This window comes from Gopherus flavomarginatus, chromosome 2 (genome assembly GCF_025201925.1).
Source record: "Gopherus flavomarginatus isolate rGopFla2 chromosome 2, rGopFla2.mat.asm, whole genome shotgun sequence".
NCBI classification, from domain to species: Eukaryota; Metazoa; Chordata; order Testudines; family Testudinidae; genus Gopherus; species Gopherus flavomarginatus.
Window position 1 is genome coordinate 179793400 of NC_066618.1, and position 23056 is coordinate 179816455.

Consider the following 23056-nt stretch of genomic DNA (forward strand, 5'->3'; position numbering starts at 1 on the left):
GATAAACCAGGGCGCAAAGCAGTGGCTGTAACAGTTTATACTGGCCCTGGGAAAACATTTTAGGTAAGGAAAGGGCTTTCTCCTTGGTATCAGAGAGGCATTTCTTAAGCAGCCTTTAGCTTTCCCAGCCTTTTTTTTGCCCCTTAACAGATGCTATAAGTAGAGTCCTATATTGCTGGATTGTAGGAGAAATGACAGTTCAAGATACAAAACACAGGCTATGAGCTCTATTCCATAATCAGACTGTCTTTATTTTAAGTTTCTATTATGTTCTAATTATTAAAAATGCACAGAAGAAAGCAGATTTATACTCAGTAGCAAAATGTGGCTATTTTGTATTAGATACTGTAGAATTTAGCAAGGAACATATAATCACGAAACATAATTTGCCGTAATGCATTTCCAGCATGCTATTAACTGCTTAACACACACAGAGGGCTCCTTGAGAGCCTTTGGATAGGTAAGGACAAATTTTCAAATGAGGTAATGTAAGTTGTGCTGGCAAAACATGTGTGAGCATGGTTTCATTAAAGTCCAGGTACTCTAAGTACACACCTACCCATTCCCCATATGAATGTGCCCACTTAGGCATGCAACGGGTACTTATCTTTCAGTCCTATACCCATCACTGTAGTATGAGGTGTATACATACATATTTTGTATGTGCAACTTACGTGTCTCTGTATGAAAATTTGTCCCATATAGTCTAACAAAAAAGCAAGCCATCTCTCCCCTACGTGGCCTTCTGTCACTGAGAGAATTCCTGCGCTTAGCTGTCCTAAAAAAATTACTTTTACCTGGGTACAATATCTGCGACTGTGGGGAGGGGAGAGGAGGGGTCATGGGAAAGAAGAGGAGCATGAGACTTCAGAGGTTAAGGCAAACCATCTTTCTCTCATTGATCAGACCATAACATGATGTCACCTATAAACGGCACAGTAAGACTATATTATTTAATAGATGTAAGGCTTGCACCTGCTTCCTCTCTTATCTCCCTTTATAATGATGAAGTATTCCACACATGCAGTTTGTTAGCGTGGGCCGTGTCCTTTTACATACAGTAAATCTCTACAGCTGGGCAAGCAAAGGTTTTTACTGCAGATGCAGAATAATTTGAGACCCATCCGTCTCCCTCTCCCACACACACTCATTTTATAATGAATAACATGCAGTGAAGTACTTCAGTAGGCATTCATAATACACCCAGGGAAACAAGGTGTGTTTTGGGGTTGGGGAGGAAATGTGTATTTAGGAGTAAAATTCAAATCCCCTACAAAAATTTTAGTATGACTCAGGGTCAGTCCCGTAGCTGTTTGGCAGCACTGTATCTCCTAGAGCTCCTAAGTCACATCAACATCACGGAGAGCCACACCATTGCACAGAATGCATCAGGGCGTACTTCCTTTTCAGCTGAGTAACAGTGTGCAAAAAGAACAGTGAGACTGGAATCAATAGAAATGTTAGGAACAGCTATGGGTAGGATCAGTCTTAGAAATGAGAAGCCTGGGGCCCCATTCTTCCTTATGCAGGAATAAGTTGTAAAGGACAGGGGACGCTGAAATCAGGTTGTGGAGTTTCCATCTCACCCTTCTCTCGGGGTGGGTGTGGCTGTACCCTCCCCCTGGAAGAAGCTATGATTCCATCCTCTTACCTTGGGAATATCCAGAGATCTGTGCCAATCTTCCCTCTCCCAAAACTAAAGAGGCATCTGCCATGCCCAGCCCCACTGGCTCCTATTCGCTAATCAAGAATGCTGCTCCTGCAAAAACTGAGATACCAGAAGCTCACTTGATCACAGCTGCTTCCTGAACCATCCCTAAAGGTTCCACAGCACAGAGGGGATGTATTCATTTGCACTTGGTTCCTTTGTGGGTTTGGGAGGGGTAGAATCCAGAGACGCCCAGCCTGCTGCCTGTCCACACCTTTGTATCCTTATTTGCCCACTTTCCAGGGCTGTGCAGCCTGAACTCCATAAAGGTACTTGGAACACCTTCTGTCAGCACTGGCTGTCTGCTACACACACCTGGCACTAAGGAATAATAAGGTTCCCCTACTAAGCGTGGGGAAGGAGAGAAAGTAGGTGTGGCAAGACAGAAGCCTTGGAACACAGGTGAAAGGTTATGACTAATGAACTGAGGGCTTAGTGCAGTGACCCCGGCAAAGATATGGTAGCCTAGGGACAAACGAGAGGGACGGTGCGCTAGCAGCAGACAGAGTGGGGGTAAAGACAAAGCAAGAAGCCAGTGTCTGTATGTATGGGAGGGCATAGCAGAGTGCTAATTGGGAGCAGCTCTGAGGTACCAAACCTGATAAATCCTTTCAACAAAGTGAGCTGCTCTGTGCATTTGAAAACTTTAACACCACAAGATATAGCAACCCGTTAAGCTACATAAACCGTGTTTTACCATAAAAATGTATATTTTTTTTGTTCAGTGAAATATCAAGCTCTAATTAAAACTGAAGAGTGTTTCTTCTCCCTCCCAGTACCAATGCAAAGGGGTATACATTCATGTGAACTATAAGAGTAATATGTCCTGAAGTTGCTTTTAACGAGTATTATTTTAATTTGGAACACTCATAACCTGATAAATGCATTCCCAACCCTCCCTGGTGTTTTCTGTTACTTTGCTTCATTGACATGTAGATTTATTCGGAGATACGACAATAAGAGCTGAAAATATTTCTTCAGTTTTTTTCCTATAAACACTTATAAATGAAAGGCTGAAGAAGAAAAGTCTTGTTCACACAAGTGGTTTCCTTTCAACCTCTAGGTCCAGCTCGCCATAGACATGTCGTAGGGCATCACAATTCAAGCTTGCAATTAGCTTTCGAACTCCAGCTTGTCTTGGAAAACATTTTTCTTCCCAGGTCAAAGTAGAATTCTTTGGAATTTCCCTGAGGTTATAAAGCAAAATATCACTGTTTTGACAGATTGGCAGGGTGAGATTTCTCAGCCTCATACAGAATTTGAGAAGTCCAGAAACGATCAATCTAGATTTTTTTCATACTGCTCCCATCTCCTGGACATTGCAAAATTGTCCTTGCAATATATTTTCTAGGATTTTTTTCCAACCCAATTTAAAATTTTCCCCAAAATAATGGGGCTTCCCACACTTCTCTTGGGAGTCTATTTCTCAGTCAAATAGATCTGACTGGGAGGAAGTTTTTCCAGCTATTCAATTTACATTTTCCCCCTTTTAATTTAAACCCATAGTTTCTGTCAATCCCATAGGGTACTGGTGGCCCTTATTTTCAATGCATCAAATTTTCTGCTGGTATAAATGGGCAAAACTCCATTGAAGCCAAGGCGGCTATGCTGACATGCAACAGCAGAGAATTCGACCCATTATTCTGTGTTTCCATGAGTCCATGAAATCTCGTTCAAAATTCTGAACTTTAGTGTAAATTTAGTCTTTCAGCTCAGTTTTCTGTAATAAGTTATTTGGGTGAAACCTGCCCCCACTGAAATCAATGGAAGTCTTACCATTGACTTCAGTGGGACTAGGATTTCACCTAGTCTCTCTCAGGTGGCTCAAGGAATGCATATTCATTTTAGCATCTTAATCTGCACTATGCTGCCACAAAATAGTATTCAGCAGATTTTGTCTAGTTATTCAGTTCTTCCCCTTTCCCCTCTGGTCCTGGGAGGACCTGAGAAGATTAGCTGTAGTTTCCAATGCAAATACTGAAAGCAAATTCATGTATGTAGTTCAAACAATTCCTTATCCAGAAATATCCAGTAGGAGGAGTGGTGATAGAGAATTGAAACACTCTGCCAGCTCACACTGCAGTAATCAGAGAGCATCTTGTCATGGTCCACTTTTACAGATCACTTCCTTTTGTTCATGAAAACAAGTTGAAATGTTCTTATGAATCCTGCTGTTAGCAGTTGCACTGTTCCATTATGTATGGCTCCTGATTGCTTATAGCATCAACAAATTGCACTCTGTACTGTTCTTGATTTTCAATTTTATGCTAAGGTTTAAGTCACATAGACAGCCTCGTGTATTGGGTTTGTGTGTTTTTTAGGCAGTTTCACAGCCTTCTCCGTGTCCCTGTGTACAAAGGTTGATAATTGGTACTGACTGAATGTGTTTAGGGGAATGCAGCCTGCTTAATGGAACCAGTGGAGGATGTGAGCTAGGTATTTATAAAAACAAACACTGTTTTACAGCAAGGAAGAGGATTATGAACTGCACACTTCTGGACTGTGAGGTTGTAGTGATGTGGGGCCTGATTCTCTCTTCTGTGTAAACATCTGAACAGAGTGAGTGCAAAGTGGCTTACTACCATGAGTGTAAGGCTACGTCCAGACTACCTGCCGTATCGGCGGGTTAAAATCGATTGTTCGGGGATCGATATATCGCGTCTCATCTAGACGCAATATATCGATCCCCGAGCGCGCTTATATCGATTCCGGAACTCCATCAACCCCAACAGAGTTGCGGAATCGACAAGGAGAGCCGCGAACATCGATCCCGCGCGGTGAGGACGAGTGAGTAATCCGATCTTAGATATTCGACTTCAGCTACGTTATTCACGTAGCTGAAGTTGCGTATCTAAGATCGATTTCCCCCCATAGTGTGGACCAGCCCTAAGTAAAAGCAGAAGTCAGATTTGGTAACATTTTACACTGTGCACAGATGTAACTGACTACATTAGGTTCAAGGCAGGGGAGAATCAGGGTTGTGATGGGGATTTCTTGAGTAAGTCCCAAGCTGAGCACAAAATACTTTGGAGCAGCTTTAATGCATGCACCCTGCAAAAAACCAAAGCACAGTGTTTTGAAGAGAATATATGCAAACTGCTCTTAGCACATTCCTTCTCTTTTCTTTGTTCCTAAAGAAATGTGTAACCTGTCCTTCTATAACTGACTTGTCACCAAATACAAACTTACAATGGCAGAATGGTGAATTACATGACTTAGATGCCAGTGCCAGCTAAAATGCCATTAGTTCAGAGTGTTTGGGGGAAATGTCCAATATGGGAAGCAATGAAGGCATTATATGCTCCTTTAGGTAGAAAAAACTGTTCATTATACATTGTCAGACATGAGCCAGATCCTCAGATGATGTAAATTGTCATAAGATTAAAGTTTAAAGTGCCTACATTTCATTGACTTTCAATGGGACTCAGGCTTCTGAGTCAATTGGGTTCTTTTGAAAATATTACACATAACTCTAATGAAGTCAATGGAGCTACACCAGCTGAGGTTGTAGCCCTGTGGACTGACATTATAAACTTTCCTTCTTATGCAACGCTTGTTGTAGGCATGATCTTAGTATAAATGTAATTTGGAGATTTTTATTAGCCTAAATTTGCCATTCCACATGCACTATATCTGTCTGATCAGGCCCTGACTATACAAAACAACTCTTCAAAGCGCATTGAAAGAGGCCTATTGATTTAAGTGGACTTTATATCAGGCCTTTAGCTGGTATGTTCACTCTTGAGGTACTTATATGACCTTGTCTTCACTGCAACTGAATGTCTTGTGGCCATTAATGTATTTATCCTCACAGCAGCCCTGCAAGGTAGGGAAGTGCTGTTATCCCATTGTACAGATGGGGAACTGGGGCACGAGGTAGATGAAATGATTTGTCCAAGGACCACAAAGAGGCTGGGGCTAAATTGGGAATAGAATCCTGATCTCCTGTGTCCCAATCTACTGTCCTATGCACTGAATCAGCCTTCCTCACCTCCATAACCTTTAATTCAAGCTCAGAGTTTTGGAAAAGGATAAAGTGACTTGAAGGAGGATCTGAATATGGGCTGGTCCTAAATCATTTTAATAATGCTATTAATTGTGTGGCTAGTTGCTAGCTTTGAGACGTGTAAAGGCAATGCCCCCAACTACAGAGGCTGCAACTGTTAAAGGCTTTTGCACAAATCATGCTCCTTTCCCTACTCAGGCCCATGGCTAAGCATCAATATATAGCCCTATGTGACATGCCTAAATCAATGGGCAGAGGCAGGAAAAACAGCCTGGTCTCCTGACTCCCCGCCCAGTGCTTTATCCGCTGGACCACACTGCCTGTTATCTCAAACCTTATACATAAGTCAGTACTATAAAAATACAAGAGCTGTTATAGACATTTCTAAATTCTTATCCTCCTCAATACCCCTCTCTCCAAACAATAACTAATTCCAAGAGACCAAAGGGAACACCTCCAGTGCGAGATAGCCCAGTGATGGATAGAGATGCAAACTCCCCCCCCCCCCCGAAAACCAACTGATTTTAACTTTTTTGCAAATGAAGTCAAACTGCCTTAATTATATTTGCCTGGGAGTGAACTTAGTGATGAATGATTCTAAATAATGTGCTGAGCCATCAACACACTGCAGCCATTTATCACCTTGAATACATAGAGGCAATTGGGATTATTATTTAAATAAAGTACAACTACCCATGGTTTGTCCCCTGTGTGCTTCTGTGTAACTTGCAGCCTTTATCCATCCGAGGAAAGTTAATGACATAGGCAATCATTTCCCATTTTTAAATAAGACCTAGCACATTATCTTAAAGGGATGGGGGGGTAGGGGGGCGAGTGGAAACTGTGGCTTGAAGAAAGCAAAGTATCCACTTGATTAATCATGTTTCCTGGTAACTCCCTTTCTTTGGATGCACCTGACAACTCTCACTTCCTTGAAGGTGAGAGCAGTCAGCAATAGTTTTTAGAATAAGTAGGGCTGCAAAACAATGGGTGCTCTGCCATGATTCTCTAATAATTGAGGCCATTTTCAAAACTAGTATAGCCCCTGTGGAAGATCCTGAGCCAAATTCCGTCATGCTCTAAACTGTAGTGCATGTTACACACTGTCCAATGCCCTTTAACACCTATTTTCTACCCAACTCAAATCCAGGATCTGATGCCAATCATTTTTACATTGGTCCAAGTGTGATCAGAATCAGATCTCTGATGTGCAAATATGCTATCCTTTATGCTACTGCTGAATTACTCCAATTTTTCAAAGGAACCAGGGCCTCAATCCAGCCTCTAAATTTGAGTGCCCAATACTGCGTGCCAACAGCAGAACTTGTGCATGCAAATAAGACTTGCATCCAAAAATCTTTTATGCACACACAGTTCTACTGTTTACACACACACACACCACATCACACTCAAATGTAAAGTGAGTTCTGGAAAATTTAGCCCTTACATCTGGAAGCAGCTGTGGCAGTGATGAGATTCTCTCTAAATGAAACAAAAGATTGGCCAACAACATAGGACAGTCCTGTTTCTCAGACTTGAGGTCATTCTGCATCAGGCCCCTGCATTTCAGGATAGACCTATTTAGGAATGCTGTAGGGACACAGTTATTTACTCCCATGTTCAACACAGTGATCCCCTCCATGCTCTGCAGTTTCAGCATCAGACCCATAGAGACAGATTTGAAAAAGGTGTTTAGATTCAGATAGGTGCATAAAGGGATTTGCAAAAACATCTATCAGAATCTTTAGGTGAATCTTTTAAAATCTTGCTCTGAATCTATGCAGGAGCGAGGAATCCCTTTTTGGAACACCCTCCCTAAAAAGGGGGTCCTATTTATGGTTTCACCACAACCCTTGAGTAGTGGGCAATATGTGGTTGAGTAGTTGAGGCAGAGATTAGATTTGACACAAAGAGGACAAATAAAAAAATAACAGAGTTGAAAATTGCCCACATCACCAACATCTCCAAAGCCCCTTCCCAACTCCCCAAACCCTCTAGTAATGTGCACAGTGACAGACTGACCTCTTGCAACTGTTACTCCCCCTCCATCCATTACACATCCTTAGAATAAGAAGCAGATGCTTGAATTACAGTACATGGATCAACAGGGATAGTTACTTTGTGCTAAATCCCATATGGGAGAAGGGAATGAACAGCCCATTATTTCCACCCTCTTCCCTACCTGAACATTTTTGTGGTTGTCCTCAGTAGGCCAGGTCCATCGAGACGTACCAAGACATTCACAAGCTTTTGGTTCAGTGGGTTGGTGAATTCTACTATCACAGACATTTCTTTACCAACTACCTTCTCTCCAGGAACCTACAAAACAAGGGAAAGATGTAGATAATAAGCAGAAAATTATAAAATCCTGGCATGCAAAGTCTCAATTGTTAGATGCACATTTAACAAAATGTGTGTTTATACAGATGGCTTTTTGTGAAAGAAACAATGTAAAATGAGCTATAAGTTTTTTGGGCTTGGTCATGCACAGAGAAGACGACCACCGCCCTCCCCCCGCCCCCCGCCCACAACATATGGAACCATGTTTCTTTTCTTTGTGCTCACTGCTCTACAAATCAAAACTAGTTAAAATACCTAGATGCAGCTGGGGTGACTGGCCATTCACTCTATGGAAAGTAGCAATGCATTCTTTACTGCACCAAATTGCAATGGATACAATGACCAGGCAAATTTTTCGCTGGTTTAAATGTGGGTTTTCCCACTGTGAACGATGCAGTATTCAGAGACTGAAGTAAGCTGAAGTGGAAAAAGAGAGAGAGAGAGAGAGAGAAAGCGCCAAGCTTCACCTCATTTCTGCACACAACCTGTCCGAGAAGATTTCATAACATGTATGCTAGTGAAGATAACGGAACCACAGAAGGACCTGCTATACAATTAAAGTGGAGTAATGCACACATATCTATTAAAGCACTATTAGCCCTGGTCTACACTACGGGGTTAGGTTGAATTTAGCTGTGTTAGGTCAATTTTAAATGAATGCGTCCACACAACCCACACACCCATTCTGTTGACTTAAAGGACTCTTAAAATCGACTTCTGTACTCCTGCCCAGTGAGGAGATTAGCGCTAAAAATCGACCTTGCTGGGTTGAATTTGGGGTAGTGTGGACGCATATCGATGGTATTGGCCTCCGGGAGCTATCCCAGAGTGCTCCGTTGTTACCGCTCTGGACAGCACTTTGAACTCTGATGCACTAGCCAGGTACACAGGAAAAGCCACGGGAACTTTCGAATTTCATTTCCTGTTTGGTCAGCGTGACAAGCTCAGCAGCACTTAGCAGCACAGGTGACCTGCAGTCCCCCCAGAATCGTAGAGTGTAGAATGTTTCTGTGTAGCAATGCTGTACCGCATCTGCCAGTAGCACCCAGGAGACATACGGTGACGGTGAGCTGAGCGGGCTCCATGCTTGCCATGGTATGGCATCTGCACAGGTAACCCAGGAAACGATAGTCTGCTGTTGCTTTCACGGAGGGAGGGAAGGAGGGAGGGGGCTTGATGACATGTACCCAGAACCACCCGTGACAATGTTTTTGCCCCACCAGGCATTGGGAGTTTAACCCAGAATTCCAGTGGGTAGCAGAGACTGTGGGAACTGTGGGATAGCTACCCACAGTGCACCGCTCTGTAAGTCAATGCTAGCCATGGTAGTGAGGATGCACTCCGCCGACTTAATGCGCTTAGTGAGGACACACACAAGTGACTGTATAAAATCGATTTCTAAAAATCAACTTCTGTAAAATTGACCTAATTTCATGGTGCAGACATACCCTTAGAGACAGACTTTTTATGTATGATAGATAAGTCAGGGCCTTGATTATTATGAATACAAAGAGGATTTTGTATTGAGGTAGAGGACAGAAAGAAACCTTGTAGATCTCATTCTATTCTATTGCTATTCTTACACTATGCCCACTACCTCTGTCTCTGGCATATTGGCTTCCAGACTGAAACAGCCTTTTCTGCCTTGTCACTTCTGAGGATCTTCTTAATTCTGGCCTAGTAGGGGGACCTCTGATTACATCACAGTTGGGAGACAAAGTGTGTCCTCACCTTCCATGCACTTCAGTAAGAAAGGAAGATGCTCAGCACCTTGTTGGGGTGCTCAGCACTCCAAATCACAGGTTTGTGAATGATTGAGGATGAAGAGTGGGATCTTGTTTGTTTTAACAACTCTGCTTTTTTCAGGCAATGCATGAAGTTGTGCACAGCCCCTTGTTTGTAACAGCACTATCATGGTTGGTGTGTGTGCAGGGTCTTCCTTTTCTTAGTTGACTTAAAAAAAAGAAGTAGAAAGCTTTGTTGGAATATGCAAACTTGTGGCTGTAAGACCAGCCAGCAGAGTGGGGTGGAACTTGGATCTAGAAAAGGGGCTTTACAACCTTTAGGTTGAATTCTTGGGTCTGAGCAGCACAAAGCAGCAACAAAGCTGGCTTAAGCAGCTTTCTGAGGAATCCACCAAAAATGTAGAGCTGGGGTGGTGGAGCCTACTCCAAGCCCACTTCCACTCTCTGTCCCAGCTCCTGGTGCAGGAGGTGTTCCCAGGAGAAAGAAGGTGCTCCTGGGAAGAAAATGCTCGTGGTGTTGTTTATCTAGTCCCTTTTATCACTGTGGTGATTAGGCACTCCAGAATGCACTACTAAAATATTTTTTCCTATTCCATACGATAAAATTAGGAGCACTGGTTTGTGTCACTCAGGATCCTCTAAGGTCTTGTGCACAGCTTTCCATTCTTTTGCACTCATCTTTAATGCTCTGGAGGGAATTCCAGCTCAGTCTGTTCTCTGTATATAACCTTTCTATTTGGCTGTTCTCAAAACCCCCTGTCTATAAGAACAGGAAACGGATGCAGCACAGATGAGGTAAAACTCTTTGGCCAGTATAACACCACATGGCTGATGTGCCATGATAGCATTAATAGCCACATCTGTGACAGTCCAGTCAAAAAGTCCTGGCACTATCAAGGAACCATGATGTGATTGGAATATCAGAAAGTTGGTGGGGCAATTCACATGACTGGAGCACTGTCACGGATTGGTATAAACTGTTCAGAAAGGACAGGTGTGGGAGGAAAGGTGTGGGAGTTGCATTGTATGTAAGAGAGTGGTATGACTGCTCAGAGCTCCAGTATGAAACTGGAGAAAAGCCTGTTGAGAGTCTTTGGGTTAAGTTTAGAGGCGAGAGCTACAAGGGTGATGTTGTGGTGGGCATGCGCTATAGACCACCAGATCAGAAGGATGAGGTGGATGAGGCTTTCTTCGGACAACTAACTGAAATTTTCAGATCACAAGCCCTAGTTCTAATGGGGGACTTCAATCACCCTGACATCTTCTGGGAGAACAATACAGCAATGCACAGACAATCCAAGAAGTTTTTGGAGAGTGTTGGGGACAACTTCCTGGTAGAAGTGCTGGAGGAACCAACTAGCGGCTGTGCTCCTCTTGACCTGCTGCTTATAAACAGGGAAGAATTGCTAGGGGAAGTAGAAGTAGGTGGCAACCTGGGCAGCAGTGACCATGAGATGGTTGAGTTCAGGATCCTGACAAAAGGAAGAAAGGAGAATAGAAAATATGGACCCTGGACTTCAGAAAAGCAGACAAACTCTCTTAGGGAACTGATGGGCAGGATCTCCTGGGAGGCTAATATGAGGGGGAAAGGAGTCCAGGAGAGCTGGCTGTATTTTAAAGAAGCCCTATTGAGGGTGTAGGAACACACCATCCCAATGTGCAGAAAGAATAGCAAATATGGCAGGCAACCAGCTTGGCTTAACAGTGAAATCTTTGGTGAGCTTAAACTCAAAAAGGAAGCTTACAAGAAATGGAAATTTGGACAGATGACTAGGAAGGGAGGAGTATAAAAATATTGCTGGAGCATGCAGGGTGTAATCAGGAAGGCCAAGGCACAATTGGAGTTGCAGTTAGCAAGGGATGTGAAGGGTAACAAGAAGGGTTTCTACAGGTATGTTAGCAACAAAAAGAAGGTCAGGGAAAGTGTGGGACCCTTACTGAATGGAGGAGCCAACCTAAGTGACAGATGATGTGGAAAAAGCTGAAGTACTCAATGCTTTTTTGCCTCGGTCTTCACAGACAAGGTCGGCTCCCAGACTGCTGCACTGGGCAACACAGTATGGGGAGGAGATGAGTAGCCCTCAGTGGTGAAAGAACAGGTTAAGGACTATTTAGAAAAGCTGAACATGCACAAGTCCATGGGTCTGGATCTAACGCATCTGAGGTTGCTGAGGGAGTTGGCTGATGTGATTGCAGAGCCATTGGCCATTATCTTTGAAAATTTGTGGGAATCAGAGGAGGTCCCGGATGATTGGAAAAAAGCAAATATAGTGATTATTCCCCTCTATTCGGCACTGGTGAGGCCACAGCTGGAATATTGTGTCCAGTTTTGGACCCCCAACACATCCCACCACAGAAGGGATGTGGACAAATTGGAGAGAGTCCAGCGGAAGGCAACGAAAATGATTACGGGGCTGGGGCACATGACTTACGAGAAGAGGCTGAGGGAACTAGGGTTATTTAGTCTGCAGAAGAGAAGAGTGAAGGAGAATTTGATAGCAGCCTTTAACTACCTGAAGGGGGGTTCCAAAGAGAATGGAGCTAGGCTGTTCTCAGTGGTGGCAGATGACAGAACCAGGACCAATGGTCTCAAGTTGCAGTGGGGGTGGTCTAGGAAAAACTATTTCACTAGGAGGGTGGTGAAGCACTGGAATGGGTTACCTAGGGAGGTGGTAGAATCTCCATCCTTAGAGGTTTTTAAGATCCAGCTTGACAAAGCCCTGTCTGGGATGATTTAGTTGGGGTTAGTCCTGCTTTGAGCAGGGCATTGGACTAGATGACCTCCTGAGGTCTCTTCCAGCCCTAATATTCTATGATTCTAAAAAGACCCTCTGACATCTTCAAATTGATGTCAGTGGTACTGAAAAGTTTTCATGGAGTCCTCCCCTCCTCCCACCCAAAATTGTTTTCAATGAAAAAACAAAAATCCTTAAAGTAAAAACTCTGGCTACCCTCCCTACCCCCAAATCAATACTTGCTGAGGGTGGGGGTGGTGGGTTGACAACACCTCGAAAGTTTTCCACTGGGGATAAAAACCTCTTCTCTGACCAATTCTAGTCAGTAGTACTTTGCTTTAATATTACTTCTAATAGTCTAATAGTCTAAGGACTTGGCTATACTTGCAAGTGAGAGCACATTAAATCAGCCCCGAGTGCCCTAACTCCTGAGGCATACACACTGGCAAGGCATATAGAGTGCCTGGACTCTGCAGCTGGACTGCTCCTGGTAATCCACCTCCACAAGAAGCATAAAGCTTGCTGCGCCCCAGCTGAAATGCCTAGGTGTCAGTGTAGACAACGTGTTGCATTACTGTGCTGTGACTGGCGTCCAGAAACGTCCCATAATTCCCTGAAGTCAAGTGGCCATTCTTGTCATTGTTTTGAACTTGACTGCAGGTATGTGGATATCCCCTTTCAAAGCTCAGTTTCTGACAGCCGGCATGCTTATCTGCTCTGGGACAAAGCAAACCATTACTGTAGAATGCTGCTGCTGTGAGTGTGTGTGTGAGAGAGAGGTGGGGAGGAGGGGCGTCTGCTGCTGTCTGAACTTACAAGACAGCATGCTGACATGCTCTCAGCCCCCCCAAAACCCACTCTCTCTCCCCCCACATACACACAACATGCTCCCTGTCTTACTCCACCCCACCTCATTTGAAAAGCACGCTACAACCACTTGCACACTGGGATAATTACCACAATGCACTGCTCTTTGTGGGGCTGCAAGAGCTGCTACTGTGGCCACACCAGTGTGCTTGCAGCTGACAGTGTAAACACATAGCAGCATTTTCTCTGCTGTGGTCTCCAAAGGCTGGTTTAACTCCCAGCGCTTTACATCTGCAAGTGTAGCCAAATCCTAAGAGATTGCTATGGGCCAAATCCTGGTATCCTCACTTAGGGCTTGATCACCTCCACTCTGAAACAGTAAAATGTAAGACTCCCACTGACTTCAGTGGCATAGGATAAGGCATTTAGGACCAAAATGTCAAAAGTGTCTAAAGTTGCAGGCAGGCACGTAGCAGGATTTCCAAAAGTGCCTATGTAGGTTGGGCGCTGAACTCCCATTGAAATCAATGGGAGTTGGGAACCTAATTTATTTAAGTGCTTTTGATCACGTGAGTTAACTCCATAAGAGTTGAGTTATTCTGGGTTTACACAGATATAACTGAGAGCATAATTTCACTATAGCACACTAAGGGTACGTCCACACTATCTGCCGGATCAGCGGGTAGTGATTGATCTATCAGGGATTGTTTCATCGTGTCTAGTGTAGACATAGATAAATCGATCCCCGATCGCTCTGTCGTTGACTCCGGAACTCGACCACGGCGAGAGGTGGAAGCGGAGTCGACGGGGCAGCGGTGGCCATCGATCCCGTGCCGTGAGGATGCGAAGTAAGTGATTCTAAGTCGATCTAAGACACATCGACTTCAGCTATGCCATTCTCGTAGCTGAAGTTGCGTATCTTAGATTGATTCCCCCCCCCCCCATTGTAGACCAGGCCTTATTATTGTGACCTGGCTTCAAGCTAAATTTGAAAGAAACCATTATAATTCCAATGATCTTTTAGCCAGACATAGAAAGATCAAGATGTATATATGAAGACATATGAGGAATAGGATTTTTCACCCTTTTCCCTTACTTAGGGATTACGTAGTCATCCAAGTCACATATTGAAGGCTCCCAAGAAAGTTTGGGAAGATGAGACTTGCATTTCTCACATTTCTAAAATTAAAATTGAGCAGAATCCCCTACCACTTCTCTCTTACATGCACTTGAAAGAAAAAAACAAAAAAGCAGACCACCTTTGTACATCACAAAGCAGCGAATAGGGCACAAAACACAATTTTGTTTTTTTACCCTTTGCAGGTCACCTTAAGCTTTTATCGTTTACAGAATACATGGTTATTGAGCAAAAACTATCACTTTCATTAATTATTCTCTCATCACAAGAGAGGAGGGTGGATAAGCTATTTTAGAGCTTAATCTGAGGATTTTGTGTTGGAGGTTCTGTCTGGATACTGAAGGTACAGGATTATACATTTTTAAATTTGGCTACTGAAGATGCTCTGTAAAACAGAACCTCCCCTGTCTGAAGAGAATACTGATAATCATTTACATTCTCTAATTAGACCATAGTGACACTTCTGTATTTCATGAGAGTTTTTCTGCAAATGTCTCAGTATTTTGAGTCTACAATATCTGTTCTACTTTCTCACCTTTTTTGTAGCTTACCTGCTGTTTCACATGGATATAACTACGATTGTAGGACCTCAGAATTTTTGTATGTTTATTTTAAGAAATAGAGACTTTTAAACAATGCTGCCATTTGAGCTACCTCTATTACACTTCAGAGCTGACCCTCCCTTTGAGATGATATGGGGTAGTTCATAGCTATTGCTTCAGTCTGTCTGCAGGGTCAGGAAGATTGTTCTGTATCTATTCACATTTGGAAGGATAGTTATATAAACCCATCTTGCCTGTGCCCCCACCATTTCCTAGTTTGCTGCTCCTCCTACCCAAGTAATAAGAGGGAAAGTCTTGCTCACTCCTGCTGGAACATGTTCAGTGCAGCTGAAGTCAGGAGAATTTAGCTGCCAAACTAACAACCAAGTCTATCTGAACATGCACAAACTGAGATTTTTCAGAGGCTCATAACTTGGCCTTCTTGGGTGAATTTTCCTGGGGATGGCAAAAGGCCCATACCTGACATCAAGGTGATGTCCCTACCAAACTTAAAGTCTCTCCTCCAAAGTAGGGAGGTGATAGGCCTTAACAAAACAGTTGTAAGACTGTTTAACATGTGCAAAACATATTTTCTTCATTTTTGCTGAGCCTTTCAAAAAAAAAAACAATCAACAAATAAATTCAGCTTCAGGCACACACCAACATGGAAAATTTCAGCCAAAATGAAAGTTATAAGCAACTGAAAACAGGGTCTAAGTGGAGTGCATGAGGCAACCGAATTAGATGTGATGCAATCAACTCTACTTATTTTTATATCTGACCCTGTTTTAAGCTGTTTATAATACTAGCTTTTAAAATTTGTTTGAAAAAAGACCCCCAGGTTAGCCACCTAAGCGCTGGCCCAACCCGTAGATATACATAATAGAGGTCAGTGTGACAGTGATGCAGAATGTATCCTGAACTCAGGATAGTTGCCAGTTTCCTTTGTTGCGTTCTGAAACTGACCTTGATGTGCAGCTTGGGGATTTGCAGTACAGAGGTCTTCTGCTTGGCCAGAATCTTTTTCGTTTCATTGAGACGTGCTGTGACGAAGAAATGCAAAGAGGCCTGTTCCAGCAGCTGACTCATGTACTCCCCCGATTTGATTAAGACCTCAGAAATTTTAGCTGATGGGAGAAAAAACAAAAACACACAATAAAACTGAAGCTTGAAAGCAGTATAGTTACCTATTATTACTTTTGGTACTGCTGATGCCCTGCAGACACAGTACAGATTTGCCCCCCAATGAAGAGACTGTCAAAGGCACAAATGGGAATTAGGTGGTCAGACAAAAGCTGTGACCCCTCATTTTCTGCTAAAACTTTCATTGTGTGTTACCTCCCTTTCCCACATCTGTTCCTTTTGTCCTCACCTTGTGCAACACCTGTCATTTAAGATTGAGTTCTCTGGGATAGGGACTATCTTCTTTGTTACATGTCGGTCCAGCGTCTGTCCAGTGCCCAGCATAATGGAGCCCTGATCCTTGACTGGGGCTCAGAGGCACTACCATAATACAAACAAGATGTAATAAATAACTCCCATGGGCTTTTAATGGGAGAGTGAGGTGCTGAAATGCCCTTGGCGAATCTCCCTCTAAATGTTTACTTCTCTACTTCGTTCCTGTGCCACTTCCACTTCTTTTTGAGGGTACCCATGCAGGCAGAACAGCAACCAATTGGAGGTGTGAATGCGCACAGTGCTACTGGCAAGGTTTCCTGTTCCTCAGCGCAGGGCCCATTGCTGATGCCAGCTGTTGACCTACATCAACGCTATCTGCAGCAGGAATCTCTCAGCACTCTCTCTCTCCCTTGAGAGCTTTCACTCTGGTCCTGGATGATAATTATTTAAAGGAACAACTTCCTGGGCTGGAATGTTAAGATGCAGGGAATCATTGATTTTAACGGTATTGAACAGCAACTTCCAGTCCAGCAAGCGTGTTAGGATTCAACAGAAAGAAGCTCACATAGATCACCTAGGCGATCAGTCACTATAGATCCTGATTCCTTGCCTGGGCAAACTCCAGTCTAGTTTTTCGAACGTTAGTAAAAAGTATCAAGGTTTTCCACCCACTTATTATTCATTTGTATTATCGTAGCACCTAAGAGCCTCAGAGTCATGCTGGACTAGGCCCTCAGTGTGCTTGGCACTGTATAAACACCCATGACATTGAATTCAAACTGGGTAAATCATATTCACCTCTTTCCACTCTTGTTCCACCTACATCAAAATGGGTCCCTAGAGTGGGCTTCAAAGCTATTCCCAGGATGACCACCTGAACTAGATTCACCAGGCCAGCCTGGAATTTTTTTGGTGTGGTCCCATCTCCTGTAAATGAATTTCCCATCATATCTCAATTATAATCAAGACTAGGTGTTTTTTATCTGTGCAAAAAATATTTGTTGTACTATACGTGAAATTTATTTTACAATGGAGAAAAAAGAAACATTTCAGATTAAATTTAATCACAGAGAAAAAAGAAAAATGGAATCTCATTTCTGGTAAGATGCCAATACAACTTACTGTGCCCGGGAAATCCAAAGGAGACACAAAACTGAACTGCCTTTCAAAAACACAGAGAAAGCTAAATATAACTGAGTGGAAGCAGCAGCACCTTTGAAGGCACTGGCAGGTTTAAGCTATTCAAATCCTCAAAGATGTTTCCAACCCCCACAGTTCCTTTAATCATTATTCTGAAAATCACGCACTCAGTTTCTGTTTGAAAACTTATTTTGTTCCTTTCAGCAGTGCAGTCTAGAAAGAATGCCTTTGACACATTTTGATCATATAGTGATATTCTATTACCTTCAAAATACACACACACACACACACACACTCTCTTACTTCTTGCTATGTCACTAAACCTACAAATTCTGCTCACATTCCTCAAAATATGTTAAGGTGATTCTGAGGGTTGCCAACATTGTGTTTAAAAAATAAGGGATTGTTTTCTTAGCACTCTCACCTCACTCATCTTCCTGATATTACTAATTATTATTATTAATAATAATAGTAATAAGCAGCTGTACTCACCTACATTTGCCAGGGCTATTTCTTGCTGCTTTTTGCAACACTCAGCAACTCTCAATCTTGTCATACAGCGGTGAAAAAATAAGGTATGTCCCTTATAATAAGGGACTGTTGGCAACCCTAACGATTTCCCCCTGGTATGCTATCTTATTCTAGATGGAGGCCCAGTCTATATTCTCTAATCATCATCAGTCATTAGAGTTTGGACTTTATGAAAACATTCCATATACCATGCCAAAGCTTAGCAAAAATTATCATTTGGCTATAAACGTATCCTAGTGTCATAACCTAGTCCCAGATTTGGACCTTAGCGTCCAAAATATGGGGGTTAGCATGAAAGCCTCCAAGCTTAGTTACCAGCTTGGACCTGGTAAAGCTGCCACCACCCAAAAAATTAGAGTGTTTTGGGGCACTCTGGTCCCCCCAAACCTTCCCTGGGGACCCCAAGACCCAAATCCCTTGAGTCTCACAACAAAGGGAAATAAACCTTTTCCCTTCCCCCCCTCCAGGTGTTCCTGGAGAGATACACAGAAACAAGCTCCGTGAATCTAAACAGAGGGATTCCACCCTCCCCGTTTCCAGCCTTGCAAAACAGAAGTACCGAGAGCTAATCTCTCTCTCCCCCGTCACCCAGAGGGACTGCAAAGTCAGGCTAGTAAATCTAACACACACAGATTTCCCCCTGACTTCTTCCTCCCACCAATTCCCTGGTGAGCACAGACTCAATTCCCTGGAGTTCCCCACTAAAGAAAAACTCCAACAGGTCTTAAAAAGAAAGCTTTATGTAAAAAGAAAGAAAAATACATAAAAAATGGTCTCTCTGTATTAAGGTGACAAATACAGGGTCAATTGCTTAAAAGAAATATGAATAAACAGCCTTATTAAAAAAGAATACAATTTAACACATTCCAGCAACTATACCATGTAAATACAAAAGAAGAAAAAAACAATAACCCCTATTGTATTATGATCTCTGTACTCACAACTTGGAAACAGAAGATTAGAAAGCAGGAAACAGAAATCCTCCCATAGCCGAGAGAGAGAGGCAGAAGACCAAGAACAAAGGACGCAGACACAAACTTCCCTCCACCCATACCTGGAAAAGTCTGGTTTCCTGATTGGTCCTCTGGTCAGGTGCTTCAGGTTACCTCTTTCCAGGTGTAAGAGACATTAACCCTTAGCTATCTGTTTATGACACTAGTAAATTCACCTTAGTGCAGAGGACTTTAAACAAGCACCACTGCATCATTTAAACTCTTTGTTAAGTGGAGTCAGGGTGACTTACATAGAACTTCAGCACAGGGCTGAATCTGACCTGTGCAGTTTAGCTTGGAAAACAGAGGGACTGCTGAGATATTTGCACATCTCTACCGAACATCTAAATTATGGCTAAATGCTTCTCTCAGTTATAGGGATGCAATGGGATTGCAAATGAGAGTTTAGCCGAGAATTGAAATTGATTTACTTTAATGGCTAGCCACATATTTTTTATAAAGTTTGACAACTTTACAGGTGACATTTAATAATTGATTCAGAGCACTTAAAAATTGCTTGTTATAATAAAATCGGTTGGAACAACTCGATGCAGCAGAGAGAAAGTACATTAACAGTTACTGAGTACCCACAAATGAATCAGATGACTCAGAAACAACCAACAAATAGCTATTGGCTCATCATATGAGACTGGAGCTAAAGTTTTGATTAGGGTCCATCTGTAATTTCTCATTAAGTGGACGATTATTTTATGGAGATTTACAAGCTCAAAATAGAAATTTACAGTTGTAGGGAAAAATCCTGCCCTAAGACGTGCAGAATGGATGAGGGAACTTTTTATCCCAGGCAAACAACAGGGCAGTATCTCTCCCTAACAGTCCAGAGAGAGCTAGAAAGGGGGTACCACCATCACAGCATGCTCCACAGGGTGCACGGTATCTCAGATAGGGAGTGTGCTGTCAGCTGGCTAGCGCATATGCTGTGGTTAGCAGCACACACTAGCTAGGGATGTATGCTGTTCCTTTTTAGATTGCCAGAAATATGCACCTAATACTGTATTCTCATAGCCTGTCCTGAACCATCTTATGCTCTAACTGCACGATAGCTCCTGTGCCAGATGCGCACCCGGTGCCACTCTACTCCCTTCTCTTGTAGGGCTCTCTCAGATAAGGGAAAGATTTTGCTTTTATTTTGTCATTGTAACCTCCACCCGGAGAACCAGAGTTTTCCCTTTCCTTTCAGAGAAATTACAAGATGGTCAAAAATGTGAAAATGACAGTTTACAGCTTAACACCTGGGCCCATGCTCTCTCTTTCTCATTAAATAATAACAATCCTTATCACTTATTTAATAATTCAGCACTTTCATTCTGTAGAACTCAAAGTTCTTTTTGAATGTGGATAATCATTATCATCCCCATTTCACATATTGGGGATGGTCACAGGCAAATACACAGTAGACTGAGGAATAGAACCCAGGTTTCCTGACTCCCATTCCAGGGCCCTACCCATGGTTATGTAATTTGGGCCTATCGCTGGAGGGAGTTTCACGGGTGTCCGTACACGCAGATAAGAAAGCAAACAAAAGGCTGAGACTTAAAGTTTTCCCCATCTTACATGCCAAGGGTTCCAGTGTCACATCAAAAGTATGATTCTTGAATTCATTCTTCGTGACACCCGTATAAAACACAATATTGCCAGACAGATAGGCTGTTGCAGTATAATGGTTGTGGCTGTTGTTTCTGAAAGTTACAGTGACTTTGAAGTCACTGCCAAGTGTTGCATTTTCCACTTGAAAGTCCATGTCGACATCGGTCCCTGCCTGCTCCATAGTATCCTGGGTAGCCTGCTTTTTAATGCCATACATCAGAGCTGTCTCAAGGGCCAGTCTCTCTTCTTCTGTGCCTAGGACAGGATGGAAATTATGTTAAAAAAACCTGAAACAACAGGACCTAATTACCAGGTTCATAATGGTGCCACTTTTCCGGGGTCCAGATTGGTGTTTTCTGTATGGCAGTAACAAACACCCCCCCAAAATCTTTTACAAATATTTTGAAATTATTTCTCTTTTTAAATGACTTCAGTTCTTATAAAAAACTACTAGATCATGGGCCAGATCTACAGCTCATTAGTCAATGAAAAGACTCCCCTTAACTGTAATGATCTCAGGATCTGGCCCTTAGGTTTCTGGAGACCTGGAGCTAGGTAGAGGACAATCTGAGCAGTGGCAGGGGTAATGCATGCTTCCCCACCAAACTGACCAGCTAATGTACTAAAGAGACCACATTTATGAGTAAGAGGGTAGTTCAGTCTCCATGTCCATTCAGTTCCTGGCCCCTTTGCTGAGACTTCCAACTATTGTACCAGTCAGAGATTGGCAAATACTGCAAATAAAAACAAAAAATCACTTGCAATTTTTAAAAATAAAAATAGCCAAATTTAACTCAATGATATTTGCCTTATTTGTTTTCTGTGAATTTTTTGTTCACAGAAAGACAGGATGTTTCAAATACTCATGCACATCTGCAGTTGCTTGAATATTTGTGCTGAAGAGTTCATTGAGCCATGCTGATAGCTTGTGGACTGGGAATCATCCAGTCATGGCGCAGAAATGCCACCATATGACGTCGGTGATCAATCACACTGTGTGACTAGTGAAGTATAAGTAGTGAATACTTGAAGCAATAGTCAGATAATAACTACTGTGGTTCATCATCAACCTAAACTCAATTGATCAGTGGGACTTAGAAAGAAAAATCTCTGTACTCCAAACCATGCAGTCCTGGGCAGAGCATCTTACTTTGGATTAAAATGTTATTTTGCTTTCTCTGCTTCCCTAATATCACAAATGAATGGGAGAGTGTTGCTAAAGTAAATTAGTAGAGAAGACGGAAGAACACTGCCAACTTTTGAGTATATCTGATTCTAGATACATGTCACAGCCATGTGGACTTAATTTTTAGCACTGGAAACAGTCTCAGGGTAGCAGGGCTGTGTGACACGCATCCCTTTTATGGTAAAAAAAGACGCACTTACCAAGACACTGTATTTGATGTGGAGGAAGCCCATAAGGAATTACTGTCACCCAACATGTGTCAGACCTTCTGTAGTGGATGATGAAAAATTAGCTAGTCCCCTTGTCTCAGCTCACCTCAATTGGTTGGGTTGGGGTTAGAGAAGAGCCTTGCCTCACCCACTCTGCAAAATTCCTGTTTGCAGGCCCTTAAAGAAATAGTAACTGATTTTCTCCCACATGCTGCTTATTTCTGGGATCACTTCCTCTCCACCAATACTTTTTATTTCCTAGGGCTTTGCATACTTCAAAACCTCTCAAAATTTTAAAGGACCCTGCCATGAGACCTAGGACATGCTAACCTCTAGTCACCACTACTCTTAAGGGTCACACTACCATGTCACACTTCTGAAGTGGATGATGAAAAACCACTTGTAAAATCTCCTCTTCCAAACACACACACATTGTCCATATTAATGGTGTGTTTAATTTATTTATTTATTTTTTAACTGTGTACAGTGGAATCAGACTGAGGAACTGGCACTTGGATTGCGTATGAGTTCAGCTGGGTCTCATCTGCACAATAATTAATGAAGCATGACTGTGTATGTTTGCCAGTACTCTGTTAAAAGAGACTTTAAAATTAGTTGTCTTGTAATACTGCCCAAAAGTTTCAATCAGGATCAGGACCCCATTGTGCTCACCACTGTATAAACACACAGGAAGACACAATCCCTGCCCTGAAGAGTTTACTATCTAATTTACATTACATTCATGTAGTTTGCGTCATGGAATAGATTGCCTAGGGAAGTTGTGGAATCTCCATCTCTGGAGATATTTAAGAGTAGGTTAGATAAATGTCTATCAGGGATGGTTTAGACAGTATTTGGTCCTGCCATGAGGGCAGGGGACTGGACTCGATGACCTCTCGAGGTCCCTTCCAGTCCTAGAGTCTATGAGTCTATGTCAGAAATTAACAGGAACATGGCAGAGCTGAACAGCA

General features: G+C 42.7%; 1 protein-coding gene across 1 annotated transcript in view; it reads right to left on the reverse strand.

Annotated features, from left to right (window-relative positions):
- Positions 1–226: 226 nt before the first annotated feature.
- Positions 227–23056, reverse strand: part of F13A1 (coagulation factor XIII A chain) — a 96314-nt gene continuing 73484 nt past the window's right edge. Inside the window, exons 12-15 of the mRNA XM_050939963.1 lie at positions 20658–20945; positions 15988–16148; positions 7897–8033; positions 227–2895 (exon numbers count right to left, since the gene is read on the reverse strand). Coding sequence (XP_050795920.1) covers positions 2742–2895; positions 7897–8033; positions 15988–16148; positions 20658–20945 — 740 coding nt within the window. The 3' untranslated portion in view covers positions 227–2741. The remainder of the gene's footprint in view (positions 2896–7896; positions 8034–15987; positions 16149–20657; positions 20946–23056) is intronic.